Genomic DNA, 26937 nt, shown 5'->3' with positions numbered 1-26937 from the left:
CTTGGTGAAATGGAAAAAGTTTTGAATTAAAAGCTGACAAACCTTGTGCCTTCACTTTCCAGCTCCCACAGACAAAATAGTATGTTCACACTGTAATAAAAAATGTGAAAAATGCCGATCACTTGTTCTAAAATTTTAAAAGTTTAATAGTAATAAAATGGTAATAAAAATAGAGTAATAAGAATTTGGACAGAGTTAGGACAATAAAGGACAATAAAAAAAAAAAGAAATATGGACAGTCCTGTCCTGGGCCAATTAAGCCCTGAAAGCACGGATGCTAACAAAGGATTAACCCTTAAAAGCAGTAGCCTGTTGCATATTTACATATCTCATACACGATGCATAAATTCTTTTCAAACAAAGGGTGTTCTCTGGTTGTTATCAACTTCTTCCTGGTGGCTTCTTAAAGACGGAACATAAGGTGGAAGAATGTTTGCCTTTTCCAATAAGGAGGCAGTAACTCTTTAGGTGTCTTGTTGCTGTTATCTCTGTGCGAACAATTTCTTGATCCCTTTATTGAACTAGATAAAAAAATATATTACATCGCATAGGTTCAATTTTAACATTATGTTATAACCTAAAGCTGTATCTGCCACACTACTTTAAAAAGGTTAATACAGTAAAACTAATTAATACAACACATACAGTATTCCTTTGCAAAGAGCCAACCATATAATATGCTCTTTACACACGAAATGTTAACTGTGACCTTTTGGAGTAATTACATCATGTCTTTACCTGTGAGGAGGGAAGTGGATGATGATCTGTGGCATATAATGGGGTAAGTATGTAGGGAATATATTGCACCTATCTGTGAACTCATTTCAGAACCACCAGTTGCTTCACTGAAACCAGAAATTCCTTGTGGCTACCGAGGTACACCCTTCCTCGCTGGCACAGCTAACGAGATCTGTTTGTTACATTGAAACGAGGGCCACTCTTTAATTTCGTATCACCTTAATTTCATGGCTTGTGTGACATTCTGCTCTGAACCACCTATAACAGCATCTCAAATACATTTTCGCACGGGGAAAATCCCAAGGCTTCCTCAGCAGGACACTGAGAGATCTCTTCGGAGGGGTATTTGCAGCGAGGTGGGGCAACAGCGAAGTTAAGGAGTAGAAAAATGAAGGCGAGGCGGGATGGAAGACGACTGGCAGCGCCAGGGGCAGCTCCCGTGGAGTGGGCTGCGGCGGGGCCAGGGCACCGCTGTGCTGAAGGGAGGCGGTGGGGGCTGTGCCCTGCAGCCCTGAGGGAGGCGGGGGCAGAGACTGCTCCCTCACGGAAAGCCCGAGCGGCGCAGGAGCCGCGCTGCCGTTCCTGCGCGGGCGGGAAGCGGAGGCGGTGGCGGCCTCGCTCCGCCCCTGGCTCAGGGCGGGCCGAGCGAAGCCGGTGCCGTTGGCAGCGTCGCTCCCGCCCCTTCCCGCGATGTCGCTGCTCCGCGGGCCGCGGCCCCGCGCCGCCGGCAGGAAGGGCCCCAGAAAGGCGGCGGCGGCCAGGCGGGACTGGGATGTAAGTGCTCCCCGCTGCCGGGCGGCTTCTGCTGGGAAGAACGCCCCGGAGCCTCCGTGCCCACGGACGGGGAAGCCACCGCCCTCCGCAGGGCTGCGCCATGGAAACGCCCGCGTTGCGTGTGGGTCGGGGCCGGCAGACGCGGCGTGTGCGAGGGGACGCGGCCCCTCTGCTTTCCTTGGCCCTCCCTGGAATGTAGAGTGTAGGAATGGCCCCCCTATGTAGAGGCCAGGCCTCCGGCATCTCCTGGGGAAAGAGCACGCTCCGGTTTGGTGGAGGTCTCGTTTTTGGCGGCCGCCTCGCCGAGGGTGGGACCCTCTGCAGCGCCATGAAGGTGCACAGCAGTATAGTGTTAGGCGAATTGTACTGCAATTTAAAGTTGGTTGTTTTTTTTTTTTAATAAAACTTAAATAAAAAAGTTTGCCCTCAGTTACGACCCTTGACGTGTTCCCTGGTTCCTTTTCACAGAGTACTGTCCATGATTTGACAGTGCACCGTGCAACTCCTGAGGATATCGTAAGTTTAATAGCAGGCACTGCTCTATCCCTGTGGCAAGGACATTTAGCTGATTGTCTGACATAAAAAAGTGCTTGCCATGCTTACAGGGATATTTTTCTGCCAATGCTTAATCTGTTTTTCAAGCTTCTGAATGCGTTGTCTCTTTAGTGCCAGGTTGTTTTTTTTTTTTATGATACTGAGCATCCCCAGCTCTGGCAGTTGTTCTTCAGTTTCTTGTTCCCACTGGGAAGCAGTAGCTGCAGTTTTTATTTCAATAAATTGGGTACCATCATAAAATAATAAAAACATAAATACATGAAAGATCAGTGCATTAGTTGAAGGTCTTACTTCTGCTGGGAAGGACTGAAAGATGTGCTTTTTCTGATGAACCTCTCTAATTCTGAAAACACTTAATTTTCATTTAAACAATTTAACACAATTTGTTTGTACTGAGTGACCCGTTGATTGCAAAGTATATGAATTCTTTGCAATAAACAGATAATGTATATTTACATTTATTTAATTACATTGTATTTACATGTATTTAGATGTGTATTTACATTTTCTTGGTAGCACTAATTACCAGGATGGAAGAGGCAGTATGAGCTATTATTATAAGTTTTGACAGGTTTGTCAGGACAGATGGTCACAGTAGCAGAGAAAGACTTGGTTCTACAGGTGCTTACCTTGATAGCTTCTAGAGACTTTAGCAAGCACCTCACATATTTAATTTCTTTAATGTCTATTTAAATTATATTTTTTCTATATAATCATTAGAAGACACTATGTCTGGTGACTTGCAATGTTAAATCAGGACAATGTCTTTTTATGCACCTTATAGGTGGTGGTGTTAGGTTCTTGCCTCCCTTTACACTGATACTGAGTCAGTGGTGAAGGGCAGACAGAAATTGAGACTTTCCCCATTCACCTTTGGAACTGCTTTAAATTTGGATGGTAATGATGGCATTTTACACTTCTGGATGTTTATGAGGTTGTCATTGGCACTATTGTGAAGTTAACATAAATAATGTTTGGTGCATGAGCGATAAAACCAAGAAGAGCTTGTTACCTTTGCTCTGCAAATTTTGCTTAAGATTGATTTTTGAAATTATTTATTTTATGTTTCTGTAGCTCCGTCGCCGTGAAATACACAAATCAAAAAACAAAGCCTTGGCTCATGTGGAACTCCAAGAGAAAGCACTGAACAGAAAATGGAAGAAGCAAAGGCAAGTGGATGCAGATTCCTCGGAGAAAAGGAAGCTGGCTCTGATGCGTGAGGTGAGAGCTAAATTTGCTCTTGCAGCCGGCTGCAGGTGATCTGCAGCACTCCTGGAAAACCACTCGTGCACAAGGAAGCCACAGTTGCTCCTCTTGTTGGACAACTTGATTTCATATGTGCACATGCTGTGTGTGCTGCATGCATGCAGTGATTGGAGTGGACTGTCTGACAAACCAGCTGTTACCTAGAATTGCACATTTGACCCAGGTTGCCTGGCTATGGCCTCTGTAATTCTGCAGGCCTCTTTTCATCTGAACAGGAACTGTTTGCAGAGTTCAACTGTTGTAAAAAGTATGTGTATTCTTTGGGTTTTTATTGCCAGCTTGCCTTTTCTTCCTCGTGTCTGACATTTTTCTGTGATGCAAACATGAACATTTCTCTATCAGGGAGGCACATTGCTATTTAAACAGAGAAAGTGCAGTGCCAAGGGGGCTGAAAGGGTGAGGCAAGAAGTTGTTAAGGGAGGAAAATTGACGTAATAAAGATTGATGAGCTATGGCTGACAAGCTTGTCATCTGAAGATTGAAAAGCTTGTTATCAGCATTCTAAAGCACTCTGACTGTAAATATATCATTGAATTTGCTTTTGAATATTGAACTGTAGCAGTAAACCTAAGCCTAGTTAACATAGAGTGGCTGTCACTGAAAAGTGGTGTTAGATCTCCTTTTTCACATGGCAGGTCATTCCTTCCGTGTGTTAAGAAAACTCATCTGAAAATTAGCTTTCAGACCTCTTTAGTGGAACAGGTTGAGAATTGTTCCTACTGGTAAAGAATGATGATGAACAATGTTCACTTAGCAGTCAAAATAAACATGATATGCAAGCTCTAAATGTGCAGTGGACTAACTATCACAATCTTCATTGTTTTGTCTTTTCAGAATTTTTCAGAAGTCACTTTCTGAACTGTGAGAACACTCAAGAGAACATAGACAAACAAATGCAAATACTTAGAATTGAAGATCACCACCTAGTTTTCTATTAGAAAGCTTTTTCTCTGCAGTCAGAGTAGAAATTTTGTATTATGGGTAGTTCACTGATTAAGCCTCAGACTTGGACTTTTGTTATTCTGGTACTTTTCTGCCAAGGATATTTCAGCAGAGTATTCAAAAACCACTGTGAACCACTACATGACTTTCCTTAATGCAGCCCAGTTTCAATAACGCTTCCATGCAGAAATAAGTTCTGTTTCGGAAAAGGTAGATTAAACCATATTTTCTAATATTAGGTGGCCTACCTATTATGTGACTTCATTCTTTTGCAGATGTGAAACTCATGTTTAGGAAATAATCTTCTGTATTTGTTGCTGTTTCTAATGAAAATGTACAAATCTCACATCCTCCTGAGTGATTTTCCCCTTTATAGTTATTCAGTTTACTCTGTGTTTATTCTGAATCAGTGAAAAAGAAGACAAAAGTAAATTATGCCAGGCAAGATTAAACAAATCTGGCAGCTGCTGTTTCAAACACTGGCGACTTCTTGTGTCTAGAGAAAAACAAAACAGACAGAGAAGAGTTACCATTTTCACCTCTCCCTAACTTAAATCTTGTTCATTGCCTGGTCCTGTTTTCCAAGTAACTGTGGAGACTGTCTCTCCCAATAGAGTGCAATCACTGAGAATTGTTTCCTTGTCTCTGTTACCTTGGTGATCTTTTTCTTTTAGTGCTGTGAGTGTAACTTTCTAAGCCTCTTGAATCCTGCTCAACTGCAGAGACAAAAACTGAATAGTTGCTGCTATTAGTGTTGTTTCTCATGTAGTTGTGTGTTGAACAGAAAGACATTACAAAAGAGTTACAAAATAGATAAGCAAAATTTTAATATTTGGGGGATTCATCTGCATAAAAATCTGAATGAAAAGATAATGAGTTTACTCTGAAACTTAGGACTGTGAATATGTAGGTACCACACGGATAGGTCCTGTAGCAACTTATTAGCAGCTTAACAAATAATGTTAGTGCATTGCACCAGAGAGTAGAGGTAAATAGATTACTGTAGTGGAGAGATTTTAGGATGAGTCCTGTTTATTTTGTTTCGATAACAATCTGAAACAGGAGGGAAGGTGATTTTTAATGAAATTAGGTGATACTAAACTGGGACAAAGCACACTGCTCAGTGAATTTATCCAGGGTATGTAAGTGGGGCTAAAGGGGTTACAATATGACACCACTTTTTCTTCTCCTCACAAGCAAATGTGAGCTAATCTACCTTGGGAGCAATGCTCTAAAAATGTTCATAATGTGTTCAGCAGGAGGGTAGAGCTTAGGAACCTGCTGATGCCAAAAAAGATCTAGTGAGGAGGGTAAAAACAAACTAATCAGGATAATATTTGTCTGATTACACACATCACTCTAATTTTAATTATCTGCCGGAAATTAGTCATATAAACTTTTTTTCTTTTTTTTCTTTCTATATTTTTTTCTTCTGCCTATCTGGTATAATAACTTTATCTAAAAACCTGCATTGTTTTGATGTTAGATGGAAAGACTAGATTTAATCTTATCAGATGTGAAAATTGAACAGTGGTCTGAAAAATGAGATCTGTGAACTGCTTGAAAGATGAATATTCACTGACTTTCTAAATTATTATAAGTCTAATTTACTGCAGTGCAATGCAAGTTCAAAAGACTAGAAAAACATGAAACTCAGATGTGTAGGGATACTTTGACATAACAAAGCATGTCGTAAAATAGGAGGTTGAGGAAAAGTAAGTGAAATGCCATTGCCTAGAATTTTTTGTATGAGGCTAAATGTAAGCCAGCAAACTTACCAAGGGCTGTTGAGAAGAACTCTGTGGAGATAGCAGTTTAGAGTACTGTGAAACTGTTTCAAAACAGTTTCTTATGTTTCTTGAAGGAGCAAAAATTGTCAGTCAGTTTTCAAATTTTGAGTAGAGGGCATACATGAGCATTTTCTGTGAGGTCTTCTGAAGTACTCACAGTCTCTGAATCAATTTGATGAACCACGATGAAGGACATCACTTACATATCTCCTCTCAGATGTTTAGGAATATCTACCTTTTCCCCAGGCTGATATAATTTTACTAGTTTTCAATTTCCAGCTTTTGAATGAAGCCAGGCATCAGCGAGGAGCATTGTGTTCTGCTTGCAAAGCCCCATCCCCAGTCAGTTCCATTTGGCTCCTGGTAGCTGCATGCCTCTTGCTTTGCACTCCCAAGACATCCTTCCTTGGGAGGAACTTGTTGTGATGGACTTCAAATACTAGAGAGAGAATTTGAATACAGAAGCTGTATCTTCTGGAGATTTCCAAAACGTCTTCTGATGCCAGATGTTGTCAGCTGCATTTATCTCTGTTGGAACTTTTGGTTGTATGTGGCTTAAGTTTTAGGTAGGATTTTCAGGAGGCAAGACTAAGTGAAACAAGTCTGCTTGAATTGATTCGAATATCATCAAATAATACATGTTTTGGGTGTCAGATGTACGTAAGTGTTCTATGACTTAACATTGAGATCAAATGATTTGAGGAATGCTTTTTTTTTTTAATTGCAATATATATATTTTTTTTAATGAGCATGTCATAAATACCCGGCTTCTTGTGTCAGGCTGGGAGGAGAAGAGGGAGTGAAAGGATTTGTTCTAAAGAGAGTCAGTGCTGATGGGGACTTAAGAAGTAATAACTGTTTAATTTTTCAGAAAAACTGTATGAATTCTAATTACTGTGAATGAAGTATGGTGTTCTGATCTATCTTATTTAGGATCTAATTGCACAATACCAACTTTGCAAACATTCTCTTGTTGGCTGTGCTCTTGGTAACTGTTTATAGGAACAATACCAGGGAAAAAAAAAAGGAAGTAATCAGTCTGCTCAGTGTAAAGTTTCCTTATACCCTATACTTTCAGATTCTGTCTGATCAGCACCATTGGCAAGATGTATTGGAACGATCTGGTCAGGTTATAGCTGTGGCAAAAGACTTGCTTGAGGCTGCTCCTCGCACACGAACAGGTAGAACATCTCATCTCTATGTGGTAACACATTTAAGATGATCTCCTTGCTTTCCATGAATAGTCTTGCTTTGCAAAGCTTCCTTTTTAACTGCTTTAATCTCCTTGTCTAATGTGGTGTGATTGATCCTGTTCCTGTTGGATGAAACACAGGTGAGGCTATCAGCTCCTGTGGCAGGGGAGAGGGACTGATGGCTGGTTACTCCACTGTATTGCTCCAATGTGGAATTTCACATCAGGTGCTCTGAAACACCTCTATGCTCACCATTTCACAGCCAAGCTACTGGCCTGTGCAGAGCACCAGTTTGAGCTGCTGCCATAGTTCTGATTCTCATTGCTGCATGAGCTGACTCTTTGCTCTTGGATATGGTTGATGATTTATCAGCAATATCAGCTTTTCCTTTTCTTAATTTGGCTTGTGGATCCTTGTGATGCTGGAAGGCAGGATTGGCTGGCTGTATATGAAATCTTAAACCTAGGGGCTTTTCTCTGTAGGCTGCCATTCTCTTTTGTTCCTGGTGACTTTGATCCTGCAAGCTGGTTCTGCACAAGTGAATTTATGCAGGTGGGAAGGACAAAAGCTGGCCCAGTGTATTAAATTAACCCTGTGGTCGGTCTTTGGTTGTTGTTTAAAGTGACATCCCTGTGACCCTTTTTTTGTGAAGTACAGGGGCTTGATTTTCAGTACAAAGTCCTGAAACATAAGTACAGACCAAGCCCTCTGTGTTCTTTCCTCTGTTGTTTAATTCCTCTAGGTTTTCCTAATGTAACAATGGCTCCTAACTGTGACTTAGAATCATCTCAAGGACCCATTGTACAAAAAAGTCATCCTCCCAGCCAGCTTTCCATCCTTAGTGAATCTGTCATGGATTCCCAGGTAATGTATATTGTGTTCCATCCATACACATCCTTTGGATTTTTTGTTTAAACAAAATAAGACTATTCAAAGACAAGAATTTCCAAGCAGAACTAAATTGGTTTTTGTTGATAACATTCATAGAAGACATGATTAAACAGAGGTGAGTTTCTTTTTTGATTTAACTACTGGATATGAGAAACAAAATCATTATGTCTTCTAGAAGCTCTCTCAAATTAGCATGCCCTCCTTTTTAAATTCTGGAATGCTTAGAAAGAATACAATGTGATTAAAGTCTAAGAGAAGAACTTCTGTGTCACTTAACTAATTGCCAGATTTCAGAATATGTCTCTGATCTACCAATTATGTCTGCATATATGGGGACACAGCCATTTGTATCCCAGTTCACTCCACAGCTTTGATGACTCCTACAAGTTTAACTTTTAATATTTCACATTATTTTACATTTATTCAGATTTGTTGTAAACAATTTAAAAATTGTTCAAAACTTAATTTAGTTCGCCTTTGTGCTCCATTTTCTTTTAATAACATATTGTACCAGGAATGCTCACTGGGGTTTGAGAACAGGCATGTGATACTCCCAGAAAACTTCTCTCTGATGAAGACCAAACAGGTTGTTGGGAGCAAAAGTGATGGTGTCATATTCCCACAGTTCTCTACTTCCATTTCTTATTGTCTTGCAAAAATACCTGTAATTTGAGTTGTGGTACTTCTGTGTTAGGTATTGTGGTGTGGTATTTGTTTTTCCATTTTTTTAATATGAGGAGTGAACTGCAGCACCTTTGTTAGCTGTATCACTGGATGCGAGCTGCAGGATAAGCTGAAATTTTTAAAAGAAACAGGCACTGATTATGTGTGAAGCTTCTGTGAGTTCTTATGTACCTACAAAAATCACAGTTAAAGGCTATCTGGTGAAACCTGTCCAGCAGCTCAGAAACCTGGTAGTTTGAGCAACCCTGATTCCAAATTTAGTTGTTTATATTTAGCTGTAAATGTAGTACATAGGATTGTGTTTTGTTCTAGTTGCATTTTACATACAGTCTATAAATGTAATTTTTCAGGTCTCATTATGAAGTTGTTTAGCTTGTAATGTCAAATGACTGAAATGTTATAAATGGTATGGATTCATGTTGCTTTTCCATATTTTTCCTGTTATATCTCTGTTTTGGTACAGCCTTAATGGCTTTTATTTTATCCTCTAATTTGCATGGCTTTTCATATTTAATATAAATCATACAAAGAAAATAATGGTTATTGAATTAGTCACCTGCTTTGTTATTTTCAGAGACAATTGTCACTATCAGTGTTTCTTAGGTACTAAAGTCCCCCAGAACTTCCTGCAAAGGGGTGTGGATTTGGGTTTTTTTTTTTCTGTGTGGTATTTTTATTTTAAATATGTTTTGGGGGGAAAGACTAAAACAAATGTTTTTGTTTTTTTTCTTGAAACAATTCCATTAAATTGGTCTCTGACTTCTTCTGAATTCTGTTTTGTTTTCTTTGTTGTCTCTTGAGAAGGCTCTTAATGAAGAGGAGGAGGAAGCATTAGGAGAAGATGGACACCATGATGTTTTGGGTTTCAAATCCAGGATCAATTCTGACAGGTCAGTACAAATATGGGTTTCCACCTGCTTGACACTGGAAACGGGTGGAGTTAAAAGGGTGTTGAATGGGTATAGTTAAGTTAGTTCTTCTCTTTCCCTTTGCCCTCCTTTCCTGATCTCAGAATTCCAGGGAAAGGCCTTGTTGTAACATTGAGAGTGGGAACGAGAGTGAGTAGGGAACTCATCTGAGCAATTGCAGATAATTTTAGGAGCTCTGTCAAGACAGAATCTGGAATCATGCCATTGTCCTGTTACAATTCACTGTTATTCTTGTTTTGAATATAGGCTACTTCGGTTGTTGAGAAAAGGAAATTCCTTGGTGAATTCTCCATTGTGGGTTGAAAAGGATATGAGAAAATCCACCTTATCACAGGAATCCAATGTGCCTTGCACTCCAACAACTGTTTCTCCTTCACTGGATCACTCAGGTTGGGTTTGCCAAATCACAGCAAGGTTGTTGGGGTGTTCGTAGGATCCTGTCTGGAGTTCCTGTAGGGGTCAGAGACAGAAATGTATGCTGATTTGGCTCAGATGTATTTCCAGACTAAAAAGCCATCTCTTATAATACAATTACTCTAGAACCCACTAGTATTAAGAACATGCCTGAAATATTTGACTTTTTTTTGTTTGTTTTGTGTTTAAATCAGCCCTCAATGCTACCAGTGTAATCAAGAGAACACGTTCAAGACTTCGGAATGAAGATGAAGAAGAGTCTGTAGACTCCAGTGACACTGTGAGACAAGTGCTGAACCCAAACTCAAGAAAACAAAAGCAAATTGCAGCAAAGAGTTAAGTACTTTTAAAAATAAAATACCCTTTGTCCAAGGTCCTTAATGTTTTAAGAAAGTGTGGGTTGGAAGGGATTTCTGGGAGTCATTGAAGGGCTAATACCAAAGTTTGATGAGGGGGTCCTTGAGTCTTGAGTATTTCTCAGGCTGGATGTTCCACAGCTCCTTGTCTAGTGTATTTTCCTGTGTTCTGCATGTTCATTGGCAAAGCAGAGTCCATGGGAATTTGGGAACCATAAAACAGCCCTTTGAGGCTGCCAATTACCTTGCTGGTCATGGAATTCTCTCCTGTGCAAGACTTCTCTAGTTCTGATCCAGATTTGTGTTCTGTGCTGCACAGATTAAGGATGCATTTCAGTCCCCATATTCTACGTGTTTGTATGAGGGGACTGACATCAGTTACAAGCTGTAATATGTAAGGAGAGTTGCTTACTGAGTATGAGAAAGCAGCAGATGTTTTTCATTAGCAAACTATTTCCATGCATTTAACTGGAAAGGAGAAAAATGCAAACAGGTGTATCCAAGATAAAAGCACCAAGCAGTTGTGCTTGAGAGGTACTACTGTGGCAGCAAAAAATGTGCTTTTTAGGCTCTGAGAATAGCTGGAATAACTGGGGACATTCTTTGATAGTCTGTTTCATCTTATGGCAAGAGAGGGCGTTTCCTTTGATTTATTTCAATAAACAATGCAATTTCATTGGTACTGCAAAGATCTCTAAACAAGTTGAAATTCCAATTACCTCTTTTTCTTCTCCTTCAGTGAAAAGAAAGCAAGCTGAACAGAACTCTGCAAGACAGAAGAGAGGTGATTCTCCAGCTAATTTAATCCAGACTGACCTTCAGAGGGACAGCAAACCCAGCCTAGATGTTCTCAGCCACATGATCCAGGAAGTAGAGCGTGAACTGGAGGAATATGAGCGATGTACAGGTCGTGAGGTCCCCAAAAAAGAGAGGAGTGAAGGCCTGTCTGGGTTTACTCTGTCATTGGTGAACGCTCTCTGTCGCTTGATGCGCTACCTCAGAGAGGTGAGAGACTTAGAACTGCTCCTGGAGAGTGGGTGAAGAAGGGTGTAAAGTTATTTTACAGATGGGAACTTTGGTCTTTTCTGGCTTCCAAGCATTTTACATTGAACTTATCAGTAGTTATTACTAGGTTTGCATGCAATTAGGAGTTAAAACTTTTGGTTTGTCAGGAGCTGGTTTGTTAGGAATTAGTATCACTAGTGAAAATGGAGGAGTTGACTGCAGTGAACATCTGTATCTAAGGGCAGAAAATACCCACTGAAATAATTCAAAATTATTATTCAAATATATTCAGAGTTGTAGCAGGGTAATAACTACAGCATTGTTTTCGAATTCACTTTCTTCCTTCGCCTCCCAAAGGTGATGCTGTTGTCATCAGAGCAGTGGACCCAAATCCCCTATTTTCCTTGAGGGATTCCTTAGTCCTCTTTTTACTGTCCATAACAGAAACTTTACCTTAAGCAAGAATGACCTGAAGTGCTCACTGTAAGAATGCACAGCTAAGAATTAATGGAATTCCATAAAGATCACCTGTGTGCCATGTAGAAGCTTTTTTTTTACAAAGAAAAGGAAAAACAAAGAGTGTACTAGTTAATCTGTATCCCAGAGCTATTAAGAGGCAGCAGTGCCTCACAGATTCATTTGTTCTGTGTGACGTTTTAAACTACTTTATGACAGTTCCTGCACTCTTAATAGGTGCAGCAGATTGTATTATCTAAATGCTAATGCTCTATTTTATAGCAAAGGTAATAGATCTCTAATGAATGTGGAACTGTCTAATTTTGGTTCCTTTTCAGGGGGTATAATAATTGAAAGGGGGAAACCCATCTTATTTTAATTTTTTTTTCTTACCAGATATATAATAACTTAATCTTTGTATTACTCTGTATTTAATCTGTATGGAAGAATTTACTTTGATTAAGTCCTGTAAGCAAATAGTAAATAATCAATCCAATAGTGAAAAGCAACTGCCATCATAAGATGGACTTCAGCTGAGAAAGTCTTTTGTTTTAAAAAAAGTTTATAATGCTTGGGTTTTGTTAAAATTGTAATACCAAAGCAGAGAATTAAATTTGGTTCTTTTGCCTAAGGAACCTTCCTTAGGTTCTTCTAAGATCCTAAGGAAGGCTCTTAGGATTTCAGTAGCATGTTTTCTGTTGATTAGGAATACATCAATTTAATAGAATCCAGTTTGTGTTTATAATTGTAATTGCAGTTATAATCCCGTTTAGATAATCTTTCATGTTTCTACAGAAATGCATTATTCCTGAGCCTCAGATGTCTTCCAAAGCTACTCTCATAATTTTTCTTGTTACCATTAAATCCTTCCAGAAGTTGATTGTTTGCATAATTGTCTGCCGCACACACAAATTTACTACCTAAATTCTTAAGTAAGCAATATTACAAAATCACTCAAGCTGCATAATGTGGTTAATTGTATTCAGGCTTGCTTGAGATAGATACTGCATTCATATCCTAAAGTGACTTTTCTCCTTTGCAGGAAGGTTTAATTATCATTATAATTTGAGAATTTGCTGGGAAGAAGCCCAGCCTGTCTTAGAGTGTTTCATAAAACCTGGTCCCTGTGATGCCAGACATAGATCAAGCACATGTGTGCACCATCTGTCTTGCCTAGCCAACAGAGTTAGCAGACTTCCAATGCCTGAATTATAACTGACAGTGCTTTTTAGGAAAATGACTTTGCAGGGGATCTTTAAAAAGCCCCTGATTTTAGTTAAACAGTCAGTCTTCATGAAGTTTCAAAGGTTTTAGAGATTCCCTTTGTCTCCTTCCAGTTTTGTTGCAGAAAATCAGAAGAATTGCAATAAAAGATGTTGCCTAATTTATTCTTACAATTGTATCTAAAAAGTAGAAAGAGAAATTTGAATTCAGGAATCTCCCATGAAAGTGTTTTTATTAAGTGATTAATAAATCAACACCTATAAGAAGGAAATAGTGGCTATGGAAGAGGCTAGAGAAAAGGAGGAAAAGAAACTTCTGAAATATTTGCAAAACTATATTAAATTCTTAAAGTGAAATGGATAAATCTGATTTGGTTTCTAAACTGATTTTTAGATCACCTTCCAGATGTTAGAATTAATCATTCCCTCCTCACCCTCATTCTGCTGAGAAAGCTGTTTCTTTGCCAGACCCACATGACAAAAAAGAGTATGGTCATATTCCCTGGCTCTGTGCTGCTCTGTTCTTCCTGTCTGCTGCATGTTCTGGTGCAGTGTTAAAGCCCCCATGATTAGAGCCACACCTGGCAGTGGGCTGGGATGAAAATACTTCTTTCAGGGTATACCAGACTTAAATCCTGCCTAGGGATAGGAATAGATGTTAACCCTGATGGTTTCCCTGTGCATAAACGTAGGACAGAGCTGCTTGGAAGCTTTTCCTCCAAGACTAGGTTAGTGCTGTGTAAGATTAGTAGATACAGTAGCTGGTCCAGATGATCTAAGGCATCAGAATCTTCATTGCTGCTGCCAGGGGAGAAGTGCTTCTTTTGTGCTGTCCTTCATTTCTGAAAAGAGAAGACCAGGTACAGGTTTCTTTATCCATTTTCTGAAGTATGCTTCACTTGGATCAATACAAAAAACCCTCTCCTCTCTAGCTGGAAGGGAAACAGAAAATGGATGGTTTGCTTCTCATATAATTAAGGGGGGTGTATCTGCCTGTCTTTGTGTCTAGTGGCAGTGAGTTAGTCTCAAAAATATTCATTTATTAATTCATTTCATGTGGATGCAGAGCTATTTAGTTATCATACTTTTAAAACCCTCTAGAACTTCTTCTCTGTTGAAGGAAAACATTAGAAAACAAGTAGATTCTCCTTGACTTAGTCAAATTTGTCTTCATTAATGAATTAGGGAAACTAAAGATTAGGCACAAGTAGCATGGGAAACTGACGAGCATCAGCACACCTGGAATTATTTGATTCCTGCATGAAGATTCAGTGACTTAAGAAACTCTATCTGTGCAGAGAGAAAATGCTTTAGTTCTATCGTGTAAAGGCAGAAGAGCAAGGATTCCCTACAGTGTCCTGGAGGATCAAAGATGCACAGTAAGCTCTCTGACAGTTCCCAAAGCCAGATAATTCCACTTCGTTATGAAAGTAATGAAATTTAGCAGTAGTGGGAAAAGCTGTTACATTATGATGTTATGATGACTCCTGTTTTCAAATATGAGTCTGTATTGGTTTATAGTAAGTTTTCAATTTTTTTTCTCCATCTTTAGGCTGAAATGCAACTGCATGAGAAAGAGATGGTGAGGCAGCAGCAGAAGGAGATGTTGAATGAACACAGAGAGCTGATTGATGCTCTGACAGCTGAGGTTCTTCAAGTAAGGGAAGAAAACATTACTATGCAGGTACTGAGCCCTCCTTGCTTTTTACCCATCAGGATAAATGTTAGAATTATGAGTTCTGTTGCAAATATGGGCTGAGATGCATTGTCTCGTGTTCTGGAGATTTTAACCATAAACAGTGATAAAACTGAATGAGGACCTTGAGAATTACCGTAGCAGGTATGGCTATGAAATGTTTGGAAAGTTGTTTTTTTATCTTTATTTAACCTCAAAGCCTGAGAAAATGCTGGTTCTGTGAAACTGACCTTTATTTTATCCATCTAAAAGTTTAGGCATCTTCCTTCACACTTCTATACTGTTAACACTACTGGAGCAATGAGTAGATGTAATACTACATTTTCCTTTTTTTAGTTTCTAGTGGAGGTAGATTTGATGATTGGCTACATTTGGGAATGATGCAATTAATAAACTTTAGAGAGGAAGTAATGTCATGTAAGAAAAGGCAAACCAAATGATTTATAAATGAGAAACGTGGAGACAAAAATATTTAATCCTAACTGTAATCCTAAAGAATCATGCAGTAGTATTAAGAGACCAAATTTCTTCTCAGGACTTCTTGTAGTATATAATTTTCTAATTTATGTTGGTAGAACACAAATTTCTGTAATTCTGTGTATGGGGTTTTTCCCTCCTCTAGAAGAAGCTTCAGCAATACGTGACAGTAACAGATCAAAAGCTGATGTGCCTCACACAAGCATTTAAAGGCCTGCCTTTGGTAGAACCTGAAAGAGAACAAAGTCCAAAACATTTTGGAATTGCAAGCAGAGGCCCAGCAAACGGCCAAGGTACGTACAATGAATGTGTGAAGGATGAAAGAGGCGTTGTTACTTTATCCCTGTAGTGGAAAATCTGGTATTTAATAGATGCCTGCTTGCACAAGTTGCTCTTGCAAGACTGTGAATGTCACTTCTCTAAATTCACAGGCCATATGTTCTGCTGTGGGCACAAGCCAAGGAGGACAGTAGCTTCCCCCCATTAATGTGGCTTCCAAAGTCAGTTTCATTCTGAGGCTCCTAAAAGAACCCCAGAAACCCAAAGAAGTCAAACCCAACAGAATCAGCATCTCAGCTCCCTGTTGCTGAGCGGCCTGACAGTCTCACATTGGTTCTTCCATACGACACTGGAGGTCGCTGCTGGCCAAAACAGCAGCAGCTGAGGCCCAGAACCCACCAGTCAGAGAGGTGTCACTTGGTGTTTGTGATTCTGTGCAAGAGTGACCAGCTGAGTGATGTGTGACATGGAGACAGGCTAAGCTGAGCCAGTAGATTGGTGCCAGACTAACCAAACATGATTCACCTTGGACTGTTAGCCACCTTTCACCACTGAGTTTCCTCCCAGCTGTCTTTCCTGGTCAGTTGTTTAAATGTGTTGCTGTTGCTCCTGAGGTCAGTAACTTCGTGTGAATCCCAAGGTTTCTCAGAGTTACTTGTATTACATAGTTAAATGTTGGGTTTGTGAATCTTCCTGTAGCTAAAAGCTTTCTTCCTCAAAGGATTTTCTTCTTTGGAAGAAGACACATACCAGACCCTTTTTGATGTGATTGATGCAGGTCTTGTAAAAGCAAACAAAAGGAAACCACCCCCCAAAATCTGAAGTCCAAACAGTCAGAAAAGCACCCCTCAAGAAAACCCCAACCTAACACTCAAACCTTCACATTCAACAATTCTACAGCACTAGAATTTTCAAATCTCTTCCCTAGTTAAAGGAAGAATAATTTTTAACTGAAGAGCTGTCTTATTTGAATTAAATTATAATAAAGTCAGAGTTCAAGAAAGCCTTGAATTGTTTTCTAACAGCATTGTTACAATCAAATCTATAATATGGGGGATTAGGAGAAGTGCATAAGTCTGATCTTCTCAAGAGAATATTGCCAAATGCAGCTCAGATACCTGTTCAAGTCATGTATCTGTAAGTCTTGTGCATGAGCTACAAACAGATGTCATACTACTGTCCTGAAATTGCAAGGCTATGTGTAAGATTTCTTCCTGCTCTTATGGCCAATAAAGATTTATAGTTTGCTTGAGTGAAAGAATTCTGTACCTGAACAGCAGAAGAAAGGTGTGGAACATATTCTACTCTTGTCTGTCTTTTCAGGTATCTGAACATAGGAGTTGTTACTAATATTTTTCTTACACTGCTATTTCACTATAAGTAGTTTTTGTTCCTTTTTTTGTTTGTTTGGTTTGTTTTGTTCATTTGCTTAACTTTTATCCCTGCTTTGTCTTCAGAAAAACCTGATTTGACCTACTCTGAGCCCAGGACTGAAGCAGGCAATAGGGAAAATATGATGAAATTTCCACAGGAGGAACTTCCTTTCACCTGTCACCCAGGGCCAGGTGCCTCAGCTGATATGAGACCTGGTAGAAGCTTCCCAGCTCACATCTTCCAGCCAGCTGTGCTGTTGTCCCCACCACAGCAGAAAAGCACTCAGGAATTGTCTTCCATCCAGAATGGTGAGATCTCTTTGACTGCGGTAGACTTAGGAGTCTGTGTGTGTGTTACTGTTTCAGTCTCACACTACCTCTGAAGATGTATTTTCCATGGAAAATTTTTAATCGGTATGCTTAGATATATTGGCCCAATAGCTGGAATATCCTACTACTGCACCCAGATAGGCACTTCCTTTGTTACTATGCCTGTTGCTGGACAGCTTTTACACTTCCTGTTTTCCATCTGCTGGCAGCAGTCCTGCCAGAGGCAATCCAGACTGACATTTTTATTCTGTACTCATTTTGATTATCTTATCTGTGTGATTGCTGAAGCTCTTTGTGAATGACCTGCAGCACATCATTTCAGATCTGCTGATGGTGTAATCCAGCCCCCGTCACCTTTTAACGGTGGGACCACTGAAGCCTGGGACTTCTGTTTCTGCAATGCTGCAGACACAACAGGATGTCTGTAGGCTGTGTGCTCCTGCTTTGAGCCAATCTTCCCAGCAAAGGAGCTTTTAGAAGTTGTGGGAGCCAGGTTTCATTGGGTTTCATTCAATGCACAGGAAATGGTTGAGGAAATTTTGTGTGAAATTGTGTTGCTAGATAACCAGGTAGCTCAGTCAGTATCCATAGCTCAGTTCTGGTTCAGGGGAGGAATTAAGTTCATCAGAGTGATTAGGGAAGTGTTTCTCATTTATTCTTACTGAAGTGAGCAGAAGGAAACACTCTGTGATTCTAAAACTGAGCTGTTTCCTGCTGCAATTTCCACTGAAAGCACATGCATCCTACTGGACATGCCAGGGTCCTGGATAACACTCTTGTCGAGAGGTAGATAATTACATCCATGGCCAGAGTGATGGTGGCTGACAAGAAGGAGGGTACAGGAGTGGGTTTTGGGGTTTTCCTCCTTTTTGCTCCCTTTTAGCTATTGTTTTGTCAGCCTTTTCCAAGTCAGAAAAACAACCAAAAGTCCTTTTGATTTTTAAGGAGTTGGCTGGGCAAGTGTAAGTTTATATCTAGTTCAGCCACTTGGTGGGCTGCTGTGCTGTTAGGAGGTGCATAAACAATCTGGAGGAAATGAACTAAAGGTCTTGCTCTACAAAGAGCAATGTCTGGTTTCAGTCCCATTGAGAACTGTCAGATGTCTTCTGTCATTTGAAAAAGCAATGCAGAACTGTATTCCAAGATTTCTCTAAAATATATTGTTCTTCTCTTAAGACTGATGCTAGATGGCCCAACAAATGTTAAACTTAATAAATGTTTCTTTATGCTCATAGCTTCATAAAACACACTTGAGTGTAAATTTTTAAGTATTCATCTCTGCTCAAGAGGCAAAAACTAAAGCTTGTGAAGGAATGGGCTATTTGGTATATGAAGCATGGAAAATTTGGTTTTGGTTACAAAAGTCGAGTTGGACTGTCATAGCAGCAGACGGTGCTGTAACTGTAGACATGTCTCTGTGGTGTGTTATCTCTTTGCTGATGATGACCACAAGAAAATACCTCACTACTTTTGTTGGATACAGTGCTTCCTCTTTAGGGGCTAAGTAGTTAGTTTATTATCATGCGAAAAGTCTTCTGTGTTTTTCTTTTAGAATCTAAAAGTTTTGTTAATAACCAAATATAAATATAAAATATAAATATGACTGAAAGGAAAACTTAGTTTGTCAGGTAAAGTAACTGAATTTTCGAAAATGGAAGACTAAGAAGTAGTATTTGATCAGTCAGCTAAGAAATTCAAAACAATTTATCTTCTTAGTGACTACTGTGTCAATCTCGAATTAAATCATTTGAATGTAAGACTGCAATAGGAAATAGTCACCTAGTGAGTTCTTACAGCAGGATGTTGCATAGAGTGTTTTTGATCAGTACCGTAACACCATTCAGGCCAGATATTGCAATTCAAATTTCTGCTTGATTATTAGTAACCTGATGTGATAAAGTCACTATTAGTCCCCTCAGTGAGCAGTAAAGTCACTGTTAGTCTCCTCAGTGAGGATCTCAGTGTTCTTACTGTTTCTTTATTTTGTGTCTGTAGTGTTTGCAGCCATTTCCCAGTCTACTGAAAGAGAGCCATGCAAGGAAAGGATCTTGCCTTCCTCCTTGAGGACACAGAGCACAACTGAGGAGAACTGCCCCATCTCTCAAAGGCAGCCAATTCCTCCTGCAGACAAAGACTTGGAGAATTCCCATGACAAAACCAATCTGTCCTGCCCAGGTGACACTGGAAAAAATGGCACAGCTGAAGAGTTCCTTCGAAATGGTGATCTGCTGGGACAGATAGCTGAGCTGACACGGCAGAATGCTCTAATGAAAGCTCAACTGAACAAATTCAGAGGTGCCTCTGGAGACAAAAGTGATTGTCTGCATCAGCCAGACTTGACACAAAATACAGATCCCAGTCCAGACTCTTCACAAGGACAGGTCAGAATTTAACAGAAAAGGAAGGCTGGATCTCCTTTCTGTTGATTTGCTTTCCCATAGTTTACTGGTGCTTTTTGTCTTTCATATTGTCACTTACTATTTGTTTGCTTGGAGACTTGTGATTTTTGTTATTATTCCATAATCCAGTAAGCAGTAGCTTCTTGTATTGGGCCTATGTTGTACGTGGGTTCTGAAGAAGGTTATAAGGTTATGCTGCAGAAAGAGGTGGTGTTGTAATGTGATCTAAGCTCTTGTACTTTGGATGCTGTTAGCAGTGAAAGCACTGCACCAACCCACAGCTTCTTGTCGAGCTTGTAAAATGCATATTTAAAGCCATGTCATACATCTCTGCTACTCTGACCCAAAAGCAGATGAGATTCAAGTTAGTGCAAGTACATCCTTTGCAAATGTTTGGTCATAGTGTATATGCTTGTTGGTTCTATCTTGTCAGTCCTCTTCTATGAAAATCCCAAAGATTTTGGGAGAGGCCTTGAAGGCTTCAGTTTAAGAGGAAAAAAATTAACCTGCAGCTAAGCACTTACTTAGTAGGATCCCAGTGAGTGAAGTTAACATCACAAAAAAAAATCCCTGCCCTTGCTATTGTCTTTTGTTCTATCACAGTGACTGCTTGACTGTTAAATTAAGGATCCCAAAGATTGTTAATTTCTTCATTTAAATGTAGGCTGAGCGTGTTGTCACTTTCCACACTGGGGTATGTTGTGTAATATTTAGTCATTTGGTTGTACAAGTTGATGCAAACCCTTAGTAAGTGTTGTTTTTGTGGAAGCAATTAGCGAGAGGGAGGGGAAGAGGTCAAATAAATCAAAACTTGTCATAAATATGAGTTCCAGGACACTTCTGCCAGAAACCTGCTTTTGCTTTTGTGGAAGCAAAAGCAGGTTTCAGAATATGTGTCTCTCTGATTAAGTATATTCTTAATTATAGTTAATTGCTGGGTGTTTATTTGGTTTGGTTTTGTGGTTTGTTTGGGTTTGGTGGGGTTTTTTTTTGGGGGGGGGGGGTTGTTTTTTGGGGTTGTTTTTTTGTGGTTTAGGGGGTTCTTTTGAGTGGGGGTTTGGGGTTTTTTTTTCTTCCTCAAATTGTATAGACAACAGCTGTATTTTTCCTACTTGAGGGAAGACCAGTATAAAATACTGTAATGTTTAATCAATTGAGAACTTAGATAAAGGACAGTAAAAGGGCCAAAATCAAATTTTTCACAGAAGTGCTACATAATTATATTCACTTTCAGTTTGAAAATGAAATGCATAGAAGTACTTGAAATATATTGTATGCCCTCCTTTAGGGTGAAAATTTTTAATATTTCATTGGAAGTAATTATTCCATTATCCAAGTAGAGTCATCTCATGGTATCAAGGAGCTTGGAGGAAAGAATAGCGGAGCTGACTCGCCAGAGTACAGAAGCACGGGATAAACTGTTGCAGTTGATAGACCAGCAGAAATCAGCTGCTGCTGATACAGTCCCTCCAATGCTGTCTCCTGTTCTAACCCCATCCCTGAATTACACTGGTAAGTACCCAGCTTCAGGAGAAACAAAAACTAGTCAGGCAGTGTTTTTCTCCTTTGGCGAGTCCTTATCTTACTGGATCAGTGGTTGTGGTCAGAAGTACACTTGCTGTTAATGCCTGTGTGGTACAAATACCTCTTACTTCAGAGAGCTAAAAATATATCAGCTAAACCTCTGCTGAAGTTATCTTCTTAGTAATTAGTCTGTGCTTCATTGTTAAACCTGTTCTTTGGTTTGTTCTTGTCTGAAGAACAGGTGCTACATTTGGACATTAGTAGGAACTTCTTTACAGAAAGGGTTGTTGGGCATTAGAGTAGGGTGCACAGGGAGGTGGTGGAGTCACCATCCCTGGAAGTGCTTAAGGAAAGATTGGATGTGGCATACAGTGCCTTTGTCTGTTTGGCAAGGTGGTGTTCAGAGGTTGGAGGTGATGCTCTCTGGTGTCTTTTTCAACTTAGTTGATTCTCTGATAATCTCTGCTGGTCAGCACTGGGCTTTTTAATCAGCCCTCTATCATGCAGAATCCTGGGTGAAATGGACTGAAATATTTACATCAGGCTTCTAAAGCTTATGGCAGAACGGTCATCCCACTCTCAGCCCCATTTTAGTTTTCGTCTTTTGGGTACTCTTTCCATCAGATTGTCTTGCTGAGTTACTGCCTGTGCTAATAGAAAGGAATAACTGGAGCTTCCAGTCATGTAAAGAGGTAAATTAGCTTAGGGAGTATACTTGCTGGTTCAAGATTCATAGATTAGCTGCCATGTAGAACTATAAAAAAAATTACTTTGCAGGAGGTCAGAGCTCCTTTATCTTTTCATGGTGTTATTGTCATTACAAGCAAAACTGCTTGTGACCGTGTACAGGTCAGAGAATCTGTCCTGTGAAACCACAGAGGATGTATAAAGAGGGAAGGACTTGGAGAGAGGAATATGGGGAAGGAGGGAGCAGTGTGTTGGGTATTTGCATGCAGGTGCCTATGCAGGACTCCTGGGTCAGTTCATAACACTTGCAATGCTTGTTTGGCTGTTGTAATGTAAATTCAGCACAGTAACTAAAATCTTAAAGCAGCAAAGATGAGAGATCAGAAGTCTCTAAGCCTGTAATTGCCAACAACCAGAAAATTTAACTGTGGAACTATATATGTGAGCATTGTGTGTAGCTGCTCCGAGTCTCTGCTTTCATTGTCAGTCATTTTCAGAAAGTGAATGTGAGGTTGGCATTTAACCTGATGTTTTATTTCTGGTCTGTGTATCTGTGCAATTGGGAAGAGATTGTGATGCCTCAGGGAAAAACAGTAAAACAAAATGAATATTGTGCGATGTTGCTGTGTTCTCATCAGAATCAAGCAATTATTTATCACCTAGAAAATGCAAGGAGGACAGCTGAAATGTCTGGTCCCATGGCAGTGGCTGCAGACAGCTCCAAGGATGACAGTGTTCCCCATGCCCGTGTGACCAGTATAAGAAGGTAAAAGTTCAGCCTTTACTGTTTCATATTTGTAGTGTCTTAATTACCCATGCAGCAGAAATTGAACACAATGGAGAAATTGTAGTGTGTTTTTTTGGCTTTGTGGATTTTCCCTTACTTTCTCACATTAAATCTGCAAATGGGACAAAGGTCTAATAGCTCTTTTGCAACTTCCTTTGTTTGTATTTTAAATATCTGCAGTCTGACATAAGACAGATGAGATGTGTTGTTGATGACTGCTGATGAGGGGTCCTAACTCGGGATCAGAAATAACATTCTAGTAGTCACTTCCATTTTTAACTTTTTAAATTTTATTTTGAATATTTCCAGGACTGTAGGAGACTCCAGCAAACCTTTAAGTGCCACATCAGAAAGTACCAAATTAACTTCTGTCAGCCAAAGACCAAAGGTGAGTCTGAAAAATCTTCAACCAGAAAATTTTAATATGTTGTCATAAAAGGAGAAAGATAATCATAAGGTGGATGAAGAGAGGCAAGCTCTGTCCTGTTTTAAATATCCCAAGGCTATTATCAGTCACTTAGTGGCAGATTGGATTACAGACAATTGGTAAGAAGAGACCTGAGAACTAGTGACAGTCATTATATTCTGCCACAGAGTTGTTTATAAGTAGCTCTTTTCTGCTGTGGCATCTTCGTGCAGGAAACCTCTGGAAGTCCTTCCCTGGTGGCTCCAGAGAATTTCAAGCCATGATTATGATGTACTGGTAGAGCCAGAGTCAAGAGGCAAGCAAGCTCTTACCTAGCTGTTGCACAAGTCAGTTGCTGAAGGATGAATAAATACAAATGTAAAGAAAGCCCCAGTCTAGATTTCTGACTCCTGATGTGCAAAGAAAAGGATAGACTGTGCTGAGATGCTTTCACAGGGAGATCTGCAGTGGTACAGACTGATAAACCAATCATAAGAGCTGTTTATAGGCTTGAAAGCAACCATGAGGACATATCAATAACCTATTTCCTGGTGTCGAGAACGTCCTAAATTAGGTTAGAACCTGATAAGGAGAACCGAGTTAGGGTCCAGGACTTGCTAACCTGACAGCAAGCTATACATCCCTAGAAGGGAATTTTAATTTTTGAAATTATTAAGGTAGGTGTGGCTTGAAGTAGGTGGTGTGACTCCCTCCATGGTGCCAATGGCAGACAACAATCCTAACACAAGGATCTATGGAAAATTTACTGTATATTATTCTCAATTGATTTCTTCTTTTACAGATAGAAAAGCAAAAAGAAGAAGGATGGTTTGCATTGTCAATGCATGTTATGTAAAGCAAGTTGACCTCAAGTCCTGTTTTTTTAAAATATTTTTAATGAACTACAAATAAATTACAATATCTCTCTACAGATGTGCAGTTTAATTCTGAAGTGTTTTTATGTCAGTGCCATTAGTATGAAAAGGGCCATGTCCTTACTGTATTTGTGCCCTACAGAGCAATCTAGGAAGCCCTGGGAATGAGTTTCTGAGCTGGACACACTGCTGTGACCTTACACTTTTTCACCAAAAAAATTTTTCATGAGGTTGTAAACTCAGGCTGCTGGAGCTTTACAAGTAAGCATCTTGATACCTCTGTTAGGTATGCTGAAGGCAGGAGGTTTTAGAAATTGCCTGTGAAACTTTCTGGCGCATGTATTTGCACAAGATATGGGAATAAAATGTCAGGAAGAACTGAGGTGAGGGAAGGGACCTGCATTGATAAGGAACCTGGAGATTAGGAAGCCAGTCTGTTTCTGGTGGATAAGTATTTGCATCAGACAGAATTTATTCCTTCTGTGGTTTACAGTTGCTCCCAAAAATTGTGTTTTCTGTGTAGTTAATGTTAGAGATTGCATCTGGACTGGAGGATTGTTTTTCAAAAATCTCATTTAGTATTTTTATAGTAAATATAAAGTGAGTATTTGAAGTTAAAATCAGAATCTTTTTTCTATACTGAAAGTATGTGGGTTTTGATATAACAGAAAACTGATACATATAATTGTATTAAGCTGGTTTGCTGTGTGTTTATGTAATATTCTAATGCCCATGGTTCTTATATTCATTTTATTTGACTTGTTAAAGTAGTCATTATTTTATTAGCAATGATTACCTATAAAATTTAAGACTTTGAGGAAATGCTTTGTTATCTGTTCCTTAGGTTGTAGTAAACCTTGCCAAAAACATTTATGATGGAGATCTATAAAATGAAAATAATTTTCAAGTCTGGGAAAGAAAATAGCTGCAAGTATCAAAACCAGACTTTTTTTTTTTTTTTAAATTGTGAAATTTCCTCCTAAAGGTAGTGATAGGATGGAGCCAGCCTCTGTCCTTTTGTCAGTTCAGTTATAGGAGAATGAAGAAAATAATGCTTCTTTTTTTCTGACTTGTTTTTTTGTAAAGGAAAGGTTCTTCTAAACAGATCTAGAAAATAAAAAAGTGAGATTCAAAAGAGGGTCTGTTCAAATGTTCATTGGCGCTTCCATGATTTATTTTTCCAATGTTAGCTTTGGGATGTGAAGAAGGTTTATATTTCTGTATTTTGTGAAATAACAGTTAAAATTGCTTGGAAGAAATCCCTCAACTCATGAAGAGACAGCAGTGCCACAGTTGGGATGGGACTACATAACCATAGTGCCACAGGTAATGCTGTTGCCTCTGCTAATGTTTGCTACAAATGCTCTGTAATTAATGAGAATTCATTTTAGAATACAGGATTGGAATTAATCCTTTGAGTCATCTATTTTCTTTAACTTGGAACTCTCTAGGTGGGAGGGACACATCCATTCCAGATGGCTCCAGTCACTTCCCACCATCTCCACAGCCTGTGACTTCCTGTGGTTCAGGCTGGGGTCACAAAGTGTTCTGTGGTTAGAAATGAGCTGCCCTTGGGATTTCATGGAAGTGTGTTTGCTGGAATACTGAAGGCTAGTAAAGCTCAAGGCAGTGTCTGAGAAACTGCTAGTGCCAGGAGTTTTATGGGGGAGTTGTTTTTTTGTCTGTTCTAGACCAAGAAACTAACTGCAGCTGTTGATAGAATTCAACTCACCAGCTCAAGCTTTGGTGCTTGATAAGCAGGCTGGCCTGTACCTGTCTGAAACAAAATGCTGACTCATGAGATTAACACCTGCTCCTGCAGGGAACTAGTCAGATTTTATACTTCTTTTTGTGTACATATATGCATAAAAGTGTGCTTGGTCAGGCCTCATACTGACCTCAAGTCTCATCTAAGTGAATTCCCTGCTCTCACTGCCCTGCAGCAAGGCCAGGTTTTTGTTCCTAGCTCTATCTCAGTGAAATACCTGCTCTTATACCCTTTTATCTCCTTGTCCCAGCAGTGAAGGGAAAGGAGAAAAAAAAAAACAAGTCCATTTGTCTTCTCAGTATCAGTATTAAGTGGGCACAGCACCAAGCCTGACAGAACTCAAGAAGTGATTGGACAACATTCTTGGGTACATGGTATTGTTCTTAGGGCTGTCGTGTGCAGGGTCAGTAGTTGGAATTCAATGATCCTTGTGGGTCCCTCCCAACTCTGAGTATTCTATGATCTTTTGCATGTAGAAACTCACAGCCTTTCAGATCACTTCCCTCTCTCAAGTATGCCTGAAGGAAGCTAAAAAAGATTAATGGCCTGACATCAGAAAGAACTTGCTTCCTTAGAAAGGCCTCCTTGAAAAAAATACGGTTTCATCTTCCCTTCAGAAAATGTAGGCAGGATTCAGGAGAGATTAAAAAGAATATATATAGCAACAGAAAGCTGAAAGTGGCAGCAGGTGGCTGGAAAGCTGCAGGGAGGGAGGGGAAAGCAGGAATGTCTGGTCAAAAGCCACAGCAAGGGCAAGTCTGCACAAATCCTGTGTTGCTGGGTGGTTTAGCTGCAGCTGCTTTGGTCTTCAAAGAGCTGCTGCCAGCTGAGGGGGATAATGCTTGACAACTACAGACTCTTTCCTGTTGCAAATCTGGAGGACAAGAGAGATCCACACATCTTTTGCTGCTTTCTTTCTGTTTCAAGTGTTAACACATCTCCATGCCCTATCCACTTCCTGTTTGCTGTTTCAGGGTTAAGCTAAGTCCATGTGTGATGATGGTGAGCCTCCCATTAGTGAGTGGCAGAGGTTTAGGCTGCCAGGTGTGCTGTTCTGCTGCCTTCCTCCTTCACCTCTCCCAGGTTACACTGCAGTGGCTGAAGTCCTGCTGGAGCGTAA

At 39.8% G+C, this 26937-nt stretch overlaps 1 protein-coding gene across 6 annotated transcripts; it reads left to right on the top strand.

Annotated features, from left to right (window-relative positions):
* Positions 1–1302: 1302 nt before the first annotated feature.
* SPICE1 (spindle and centriole associated protein 1) lies at positions 1303–26937 on the top strand. Of its 6 annotated transcripts, none has more exons than XM_072925645.1 (18): positions 1303–1512; positions 1981–2028; positions 3142–3288; positions 7144–7246; positions 8001–8122; positions 9638–9723; positions 10009–10151; positions 10371–10511; positions 11272–11537; positions 14769–14900; positions 15535–15682; positions 17126–17350; positions 19367–19752; positions 21111–21282; positions 22645–22747; positions 23078–23156; positions 25289–25375; positions 26792–26937. In XM_072925645.1, exons 1-18 carry the CDS (start codon positions 1429–1431, stop codon positions 26795–26797), a joined length of 2478 nt encoding a protein of 825 aa, XP_072781746.1. In that variant the 5' UTR covers positions 1303–1428; the 3' UTR covers positions 26798–26937. The 6 variants fall into 6 exon arrangements, with proteins under 6 accessions (XP_072781746.1, XP_072781757.1, XP_041570414.2 ...); XM_072925656.1 differs by lacking the exon at positions 26792–26937 and adding an exon at positions 24192–24310 and having other exon boundaries at positions 25289–25459; XM_041714480.2 differs by lacking the exon at positions 26792–26937 and having other exon boundaries at positions 25289–25459.

The sequence above is a fragment of the Taeniopygia guttata genome, chromosome 1, assembly GCF_048771995.1.
Source record: "Taeniopygia guttata chromosome 1, bTaeGut7.mat, whole genome shotgun sequence".
Taxonomy (NCBI): domain Eukaryota; kingdom Metazoa; phylum Chordata; class Aves; order Passeriformes; family Estrildidae; genus Taeniopygia; species Taeniopygia guttata.
Note: the sequence above shows the minus strand (reverse complement) of the source record. Positions and strands in the feature narration are given on the sequence as shown.

Excerpts from the sequence above, each read along its gene's own strand:
- SPICE1 (XM_041714480.2), top strand. The coding sequence starts at position 1,429 with ATGTCGCTGCTCCGCGGGCCGCGGCCCCGCGCCGCCGGCAGGAAGGGC. Across the intron at positions 19,753-21,110 it reads CAGACTCTTCACAAGGACAG|AGTCATCTCATGGTATCAAG; the intron begins GTCAGAATTTAA and ends TTATCCAAGTAG. Across the intron at positions 22,748-23,077 it reads CGTGTGACCAGTATAAGAAG|GACTGTAGGAGACTCCAGCA; the intron begins GTAAAAGTTCAG and ends GAATATTTCCAG.